We start from the raw sequence: 10281 nt of genomic DNA, 5'->3' as shown, positions 1-10281 counted from the left end.
TGAATACACTTTGATAGTCCTTCTAGAACAAAGACATTCTCAACCGCGAACGACCAGTCCTGGTAGTTATCTCTACCGGTTAAACGCGGCACACTTGTAAGATAATTCACCGCCATTTTCGATACTGTTAATAACCACGTTGTTAACCAACAAACCGACTAACTAACTTTTTATCGAATGAACACACACTGTTTTGATTTGAACGATCAGAAAATCTTCCACTTAATCGTTTGAGCCCATAACCTGTTCGTAAATTGTAGAGTTGAGGAACAAAAATGGGAGATTTAAGGAACAAATAAAACGTTGTTTACCCAATGGCTGTATTTTAAGGACTACTTGTTAAACAAACGTTGAAAGCAACACACTATACAGTAAATAGTAAAGCGGCCAGTAGATGGCACTGCTATAAAAATATTTAATTTATTTATCTATATCCAACACTCATTTTATCTCACAACTTAATATGTTTTCCATCTTTTGCGTTATTTTGCCGGTTATTAGTGCGCTCATCACTGTATACACAGATTATACGACATATAACTGCAGCTCGAAACAAATTACTGAATTAAAAGCCCTATTAAAGAATCTAAATATTGCGCTAAAATAACAATTCTGCCAGTGGCGTAGAATTTGGGAAGGGTCAACCATTCACTATCCCCTATCGTACGCCTCTGGTAATAGACAAAAACGTCTGTTTATCACAGAGATATATCAAGAATATCAAGTACGGTGGTCTAGCTATCTTTGTCTGTCGTGCGAGTGTGAGCGTATCTACCAAGAGGTGGGAGTAATGGAACGACAGTTACACAGAGGCGACGGCCATCATATGCTAGAGAGAGAAAGCTAAGCGCCAGTAGAGAGAGATATGGTAGACCACCGACCCGAACTGCTCCGCGTTACGCTATTTTTCGGAGTTGGCCAAATCTATGTGTATAAGATCTTTGGTTTATCATAATTTAATAGGGTGGACAGTAACCTACACTTTCTGCCCAGTATGACAAGGATATTTCAATTAGTTTTAAAGTACTGGGTAAAAATAGTTATTAAATTTTTAAATAAAACACCCTAGAACTCAGTAAAGGCCGCGTCTCACCATCAAATAATTTGATCAAACAGTTTGAGCACCGGAAGTACGTCAAAGTGACGTCACAATTGCAGTTTTTTGAAATTCTACAAATCTGTGCTCTCACTATCAGTCTAGTTTGATCAAATTTTTTGTATCGAGTTGTCCAACTTGTTTGTACTTTATTTAAAATTAAAATTTTTCATTATTATCCACAATGAACACTCAGGATGTGACGTCACTAACTGTCACTTTCAGTTTGCTCAATCAAACCAGTTTGATCAAATTATTTGATGGTGGGACGCGGCCTTAACGAGCCCCATTTTATCTAAGTGATTTGGGTTAAATCTTATTATTTTGATGTTTAGAATCTATAACTCAGAGATTGGGCATTCTTAATGAATCACCCTGTATGTCTATCTAGTTTAGCTCCCCGTGTGTGACAGGCTTAAAGATTGTTATTGTCCGCCGTGCGTGACATGCTTTAAATTTTTTGTGTTTGGTGGAATTTTTCGGTAGTTAAAAAATATGTATAAGAAGAAGAATAGACCACATAGACCATGGAGAATATATTTTATATTCTGTGTCATAAATTGACTTTGACATTAAAAAGTGACAGTACAGTAGAGGTTAGTTTAAAATTTTAGATTTTTTAAAAATACTGGAATTAAATAAAAGTATTCTATAAAAATGGCATCTAAGGATATGACTCAGGAAGAAATAGAAAACTTCGATTGGATAGCATTAAAGAAAGACATGGATGCAGTGCTTCCTAGTGAAACACAAGGACAAAAATTTGTGAGAAAATTTAAGGAGAACCCTTTTGTGCCAATTGGTAACTTTATTTTACATAAAAACGTAATAATTATATAATATTTTAGAGACAATATTTTAACAATATCCGCATATATTCTGCTTCAGCTTAGATGGCTTGTCATTTATTATATTCCAAACTTTTTCCTGTAGAATTCTGTAGGGTCTTAATATTGGTTACTATTAAACCATTCTTAAGTAGAAAGTAATATTTCTATATTATATTAGCACCAAAATCTTTTAATATTTTACTCTTTATGTTCAGTATGTCTAGTGTCCCCCCAAGTTTGTTTAAGGTATGTTACCATATCACGAGTGTGAAGGCCCAGTACGTTTTGCCAACATTTACAAAACCATTTGGCGTAACTTTGGGATTGGTGCCCAGCATTGGTCTACAAACCGAATGTTGTTGACTTTTTGAAAATTATTATTTAAATTAAATAATTAAATTTGAGTGAATTTAAACCACTGTCAATGTTAGACTTACGTAAAATAGTTTATAGTATGGACAACAAGTTCTCCATGCATGAAATATTAAATTCAAGGATGGTGAGGGAAATTTTTGAATCGATTGGTCACGTTATACTGAATTTTATAAACACTTCTCTAATGACAGGTAGAATTCCTACACTTTTGAAAGTGAGTACAATTATTCCTATTCAGAAGATTTTGAATACAAATAAAGCTAGTGAATTTAGGCCCATTAACACATTACCCCCAATTGAAAAAATATTAGAGATAGCAGTTTATGACCAACTACTAGAACACATGGGAAAAAATTCAATTTTAATAAATAATCAGTCCGGTTTTCGACAGAAACATTCATGTGAGTCAGCTTTACAATTGACTCTCTGTAAACTTAAAAACGATATTGATAAAAACCGATACGTAGTAGGTGTTTTTCTTGATTTTAAAAGAGCCTTTGAAACCATTGATCGCCAAATACTCCTAACAAAACTACAAAATTATGGGTTTGTAGGTAAAGCACACAAATGGCTAAGTGATTATCTTAGTGATAGGAAGCAGATAGTACGTTTTGATGGGGCATTATCCTCTGAACATTATATCAATGTTGGGGTACCACAAGGCAGCGTATTGGGGCCTCTCTTATTTATATTGTATCTAAATGACATAGACCTACCTATATGTAGAAAGTGAATTTATTAATCTTTTTGCGGATGATACTTTTGTAGCTTGTAGTGATACTAACCTTGAAGTAGCGATTCAAAAAATGAATAATACATTAGAAAAAATGGCTAAATACTTGGCATCAAATAAATTAAAATTAAATATTTCCAAAACTAAAGCAATGATCTTTACAACAAAACACAAATATAGCCAATTAAATACCGATAACATTCTGCTACAAGTAAAAAATGAAAAGATTGATATTGTAAGATGTGTTAAATATTTGGGGTTTCAAATTGATAGTTGTTTGAATTTTGATCATCATTTTGATTATATTGTCCGTAAAATAACGAAAAAACTATATTTTTTTAGCCGAATATCACAAAATATATCGACTCAAGCTAAAATTACAGTTTTTAATTCAATTATTCAGCCACATTTTGAGTACTGCGCAACTATATTGTATATGTTTAATTTAAATAAACTCAATCAACTACAAAAACTACAAAATCGTGGCATGAGAATTATATTGAAAACAAATCGACTTACACCTGTATCATATATGCTACAGGTTTTAAGTTGGTTCACAATTGAAGAGAAACTGTATTATTATACAATGATTTTGGTTTATAAAATACTTAATAATGTAGCTCCAGATTACTTTAAGCAGTTTATAGTGTACAATAAAAATGTGCATGATTATTCTACAAGAAATATGGGGAATATTTACATAGCAAAAATAAATTATAGAATGACGATGAATTCATTAGTATTCAGGGGGTTTTAATGAGTTTAACGCTCTACCAGGTGAATTAAAAAATACGATGTCACTAAAATCTTTTAAAACCAAACTTAAGCTGTATATTAGAAACAAGTGATGTAATACTTTATTATGTTAATTTTATGGGTGGGTATTGTATGGTATTATTTTATTTTATTTTATTTTATTTATCAACGGGCAATCACCCAATTAAAATACAGTATAAACATTAATCACAGGATATTTATAACCTAACCTAAAGTAAATTTAAAAACTTTAATCATACAAACTAGGAACATTAAATAAATAACAAACATTAACAAAAAATGTACAAAACACAAGGATATCAAGTTATCACGCACAGTTTTTAAGCTGAGCTTTAAATTTATTTGGAAAACTGTAACAATCTAAACCTTCCGAATATTGGTTAGCAAATCTAGGTGTTCTGGACATGAAGGAGTTGTGTCCGTAGTTAGTGCGATGAGGTCTAATGTAAAAAGGTTGAATTAGCCTCGTTTGTCTATTGGGAACATGGAGGCTAATTTTCTCCAATAGTTGAGGACTAAAATTATTGGAGTGTAGTATATTATAAAACATTGTGAGATCCTTATGCATGCGTCGGATTTGGAGAGAGGTTATGTTGAGTGACTTTTCTATATTAGAATAGTTAATTTCATCAACCCTCTGATTTTGTTTAAATGCAACAAATCTTAAGAACTTGTGCTGAACTCTCTCAATAGCTAGAATATGGGTGTTATAGTGTGGAGACCAAACACATGAACAGTAATCTAGGTGAGGTCTCACAAGTGAACAATACAATACTTTTATGGATGGGATATTTAGAAAGTCTTTTGCACAACGTTTGATAAACCCTAAAAGTTGAAGTGATTTTGAGACAATAGATGAGATATGGGGGATGTAGGATAAGCTGGAATCGAGCACAACACCTAGGTCTTTTATCTGAGATACAGAGTCTAAAGGACAATCCTTAATAGTATAGATATGATTTGCAGGAGTTCTGTTTCGACCAAAAACCATTAAGTGACACTTTTTAACATTAAGTTCCATTCCGTTGTTATCACACCAATAGCTCAACCGATCCAAGTCAGATTGTAATTTTTGACAGTCACCATCATTCTCGATTTTCAAATATAATTTTAAATTGTCAGCAAACATTAGGAAAAAAGCAAAGTGGAAACAGGAGGCAATATCATTAACATAGATATTGAATAGAAGGGGTCCAAGGTGTGACCCTTGTGGCACTCCCGAAGGTACCTTAATTTCAAACGATTGAAAACCCTGAACACGCACTATTTGTATTCTTTCAGATAGGTAGGATAACAACCATTCTAAAAGTTCACCCTGGATACCCAGACCTCTCAGCTTATTGATTAAAATCTTGTGATTTACCCGGTCAAACGCCTTTGTAAAGTCTGTGTATACAGCATGAACCTGGAAGCCACCTTCAAGAGATTCCACAAGGAAGTCGGTAAATGACAATAAATTAAGTTCAGTGGAGCGGCTAGAGAGAAATCCAAATTGCTGGTCGATAAAACAGCATTTTAAACTTGCTGACAAATAGTCACAAACAAGACTCTCAAAAACTTTGGGAATACAACTCAGAATGCTAATCGGACGATAATTGTTCACTTGAGACTTATCTCCAGATTTTAGTATTGGGGCAATAAAGCTAGTTTTCCAGTAGTCTGGGAACATCCCGGTCTTTAATGACAGGTTAAAAATGTGAAAAAGAGGTCTCGAAAGTAAAAAGCTTAAGTGTTTAAGAAAAGAAGGTGGAAGACCATCTGGACCTGGCCCCTTGTTGCTATCCAAAATGGAAAGTTTTTCATATATAGACGGAAATAGAAATGACAAATTGAGATATAGTAAATTGTGATAAGTTGATGTCACCAGAATCTAAAATATTATCCTGCAAATCACAATCTCTATCACTATAAGTTTTTGAAAAGTATTCAGCAAACAAATTAACAATTTCTGTACCACTAGAACCAGTGACATTATTATAGTGTACAACTGATGGTATATTAGGTTTGCTATTTTTATTACTAACAAATTTCCAAAAATTTCTAATATTATCCCTGAGAGATGATTCAGTTAATGCAATGTAATCACGATAACATTGTTGTTTTAAGCGTTTACATTGAGCCCTTAATGCAGAAAACTCATTAAAGAGATTGGGGGATTTAGTTCTTAGATATTCTTTGTGAACTTTCTTTTTCTGAATAATCGTAACTTTGAGATCAGGAGAAAACCACACCGGAAATTTCTTTGCTGAATACTTTTTAACAGGAACATAAAGATCAATTGTTAAGTATATAATATCGTAAAAAATACTGATCATGTCATCAAGAGACTTATTTTTAAACAAATTATCCCAATTAAATTGAGAAAGAAAACTTGTAACATCTAGGACGTTCATCGCATGGAAATCTCTATAAAAAGCATCACCAGTCAGTCCAGGGTTGTTAACACATGATTCACACTTAAATTCAAAAGATATAGGTGGAAGATGAATATCCAAAGGAAGTAAGACTATCTCTGCTGTTGATATCTTAGCTTCGCCATCGTCCATGAAAATCAGATCCAGCAAATTGATGTGTGCATTTTTAATGGAGTTGACTTGATAAAGGTTATGGTATGAACATGAAGCTGAGAGAATCTGTATGGATTCAACTTCACGAGGTGAAGCTCCTATCAAAGGGGTACCCACTGAAGACATTCCATCCTTGGACCAGGTACAGTAAGGAAGGTTAAAGTCCCCAAGGATACATTATATGTTGTAAAATTTATTTAAAGTTTGTTTCAATTTCATTTGATGTTGCTTAATTATATTCGATTTTGTAAATGATTTGTAATATCTATTCTCTACATTGATTGTATATTAGGGTAACCTATTTAAATGAATAAATATCTATCTATCTATCTATCTACTTTTTATGTACATACTTATCACAGGATTTTGGCGTGATCTGCCAAACAGCATTTATATGTTGGTCGCTAAGGGGCCGTTCAAGTATTACGTAACGCAGGTTGGGGGAGGGGGGGTTAAAAATCTTCAAAAATTGCGTTATGTAATTCGTGAACGCCCCATTAAGGTGCGTTACGTAGGGGGGAGGGGGGGTCAAAAATCTTCAAAAACCGTGTTACGTAATACTTGAACGTTCCCTAAATTATTCTCTTCTCCGGTACTATTTATATTTTTGTGGCATAAAAAGTCTATTCGCAGATATATATCGCAGTCATACTCCATTGGCAGACGTAAACCATTCAACTTATACCCATTATTAAGTACCATATGAATGGCTTCAAATACTTTTCAATGAGAATAGACCTGTCCAAATCATGCAGTAAGGTTTATCATCAAATACAGGAATCCCTCGTTATCCGCGGACTCATCAACCACGGTGTCACTTATCCTCAGTTGGGATATCTGTTGAATCTTTAATGAGAATATTTTGTTATTTTTATATATTTTTTATAATTTGACCTTCTTCTTCTTCTTAACGTGCCCTATCAAGTCCCCTTGACGTTGGCGATTAACATGGCGAAACTGTCTCTGTCTCGAGCTATTGTAAATAGGTGTTCTGCTTTCTTTATTCCTGTCCACTCCCGGATATTCTTCAACCAAGAGGCCTGCTTTCTACCAATTCCTCTGCGTCCTTCGATTTTACCCATCATAATAAGTTGAAGAATAATTTGACCAGTTGTGTTAAATTACTCATGATACGCCACTGGCGCTTATTCTTAGTAGTAAGACTACGGCAATTAGTTTATGGTTCAGAAGGTTTAAAATACCGGCGAATGTAGATGCTGATCTCACCGTCTTTATTTTTGTTAAATATGATAATACTATTTCACAGATATGCAATTTCATCATAATATTTCATATTTCTTTCTATTACATACTAATATACGTATCCAAATTGGGATTATATGTCATATATTCTTCTTTAGATCGTGTATCCCTCGCCAACCACGGTTTCACCAACCGTGCCTTTCTCTTTGGAATGTAACCCCCACGGTTGAAGAGGGATTACTGTATACAGGCACAGTCGGATGAAACATAATGATAAATTCTTCACATTCTCGATCAAGCCAGTTTTCAAATATTTTGTATGAGGCATATAAAAATGCATAAAAATATATGACTAGTTTTATTTACCTACCTTAATCTGGTCTTTCAGAACTTCATTCAGTGCCAAATAGACTTTAATTATTATTCGTGAGATAGGTGGACTTGATATTTTCAACAGATAGTGTAAATTTCTAAAGCTATCTCCAGTAGCTAAAAATCTTAATGTCACTGTGAGTCATATTTTTACTGGTATAGCTTTTTGCTAGTCAGTGTCCTGTTTTGCAACCATTAAAGAAATTTATTATAAATATGCTATCGAATGAAATCATCAAACTCCCCAGATGGTTCTGCAAGCAGCTCAGTAAGTTGGTTGTCATAACTCCCTAAAAGAATAATTAAAAAAAAGCATCAAGTATTTTTAAATGCATGTATTCCTCTTTATGTTCATTCAATAAGATAATTAATGAAGTGAGTTTATGAAAATAAACCATAATTATAAAGCATTCAGTGAAAATCATGTCATGAGTAATTAGTGTCAGAACCAAATTAATATGTTGTAGTTAAATAAAAAAATTAGACAAAAAAGAAATCACATTTAGGCTATTTGTGTCGTTCATTCGTAAACTTATTAGTTTTTAACGTTGTTTGTTTTATTTCATTATCTTTTATTTTTTAATAGACGATAATATGTAATTCTCATTTTTTTTTTAGCTCTTTGTAAGTTTTGTCCATAACATTGTAAAATTTTCAGCATATTCATTTAAAGCATTTTTCTATTCTATAGTTTTGGATTTTGGTAAATTTCTGTTACCCGAAAGTTGAAACTATGATTTGTTGAAATCAGGAAACAAATTTAGAAAAAGCATAAGTATCAATATTAGACATTGGGTGCGTTCGAACGACCATAGCGGCTGACTGTCAGCAGAAATCGGCTGAGTGGTTGTATCCAGCCGTGATAGGGAAAGCTTAGTAAATCTCTCAGTGGCTGACTTCCAGCGGTGACGTCTGACAGCTACTGCTGGCTCAGCTGTCCAGCCGCTGTGTTCGTCCGAACACACCCATTAATTGGAAGTCAGAAGAATTGGGACAAAATTTTGACATAGTGGATGAAAATTAGATGTCAATTGATGCCTCTAGCTAGATAAATCTCTCTAACTTTTTTAAAGTATGACGGATCGTTATGAAACCTTTTGCATTCGATTAGGAAGAGTTTCAGGAATATTCTTGACCATTTGGCGTGAGGGAAAAATGAAAATTTTAGTATTGTGGTCGGAAAATGCATATTCCACAGTGCATCGGAAAATAATTATGGAAATGATTTCAATTTTCATAGTCGGGGGTTTTTGAGGTCACTGAACAGGAATATCGGGTCGGAGAAGCTGTAAGAGGTACCTGGTGCCCGGTATGCACGTCGTCTCCTCGAGTTTTATGATAATCATTGAAACTTAAGATCGCTGAACACGAATATTGCTTCGACGATGCTGTACGAGGTACCTGTACCTAGTATTTCTTTGAGATATAGGAAAATTCGTTATGAAAATACATTTCAGAGCAAAATAATCGACTCACTCGCTGAATCGTACACGTTAGATGTCTCGAATTTACTAAACCTGTTGTCTGATTTGAGTGATTTTTTTAGTATGCCTTATTATTGGAGAAAATCGATGTAATAATAATGTTGCTAGACAGGTAAATGTCATTATACAGTGATAAGCGTGCTAATAACCGGCAAAATAGCGCAAAAGATGGAAAACAGTAAATTGTGAGATAAAAAGAAATAAAACTAGTAGAGTTGTTAAATTTAGCGATAGTAACTTATAAATTGACATTATATTGATTGTTTCCCACCTTTAGACGTATCAGAGGAGTATGTCAACTAAAACCGTCACTGTGACAGTGGCATTTCTCAAATTCGTCTGATACGTCTAAAGGTGGGAAACAATCAATATAATGTCAATCTATAAGTTACTACCGCTAAAGTTAACACCTCCACTAAGTTCGTCTCTTTTTATCTCACAACTTAATATTTAAAATATAGAACCTGACTGGTCCACATGAGTTGGTAGCCACTAATTGCAATTTTTGGGTATTGGTCCTTTTTTACTAAGCTCCGGAGTATATATTGTTATGAGACATAAATTTATACGTATATTTCTTCCCTTAGGTTGTTTGGCCACGGCTGGTGCTTTGACATATGGTCTTTGGTGCTTTAGGACTGGACAGAAAAAGATGTCACAATATATGATGAGGACCAGAATTGTTGCCCAAGGATTCACAGTGGTGGCTTTGATTGTGGGCATTGGTATATCTGCTCAAAAAAATATGAAGAAAGATGGTTAATAATAAAAATATTTACCCTAGACCTATATAGAATTGTGTACATATTTTTGGTTAGCTAATAGAAACTTATTGTTAATAGTA

At 33.7% G+C, this 10281-nt stretch overlaps 1 protein-coding gene across 1 annotated transcript; it reads left to right on the top strand.

Annotated features, from left to right (window-relative positions):
• Positions 1-1656: 1656 nt before the first annotated feature.
• Positions 1657-10281, top strand: LOC114328564 (HIG1 domain family member 2A). The gene is made up of 2 exons (XM_028277445.2): positions 1657-1898; positions 10025-10281. Exons 1-2 carry the CDS (start codon positions 1754-1756, stop codon positions 10198-10200), a joined length of 321 nt encoding a protein of 106 aa, XP_028133246.1. The 5' UTR covers positions 1657-1753; the 3' UTR covers positions 10201-10281.

This window comes from Diabrotica virgifera, chromosome 7 (assembly GCF_917563875.1).
Source record: "Diabrotica virgifera virgifera chromosome 7, PGI_DIABVI_V3a".
In the NCBI taxonomy this organism is placed as follows: domain Eukaryota; kingdom Metazoa; phylum Arthropoda; class Insecta; order Coleoptera; family Chrysomelidae; genus Diabrotica; species Diabrotica virgifera.
Note: the sequence above shows the minus strand (reverse complement) of the source record. Positions and strands in the feature narration are given on the sequence as shown.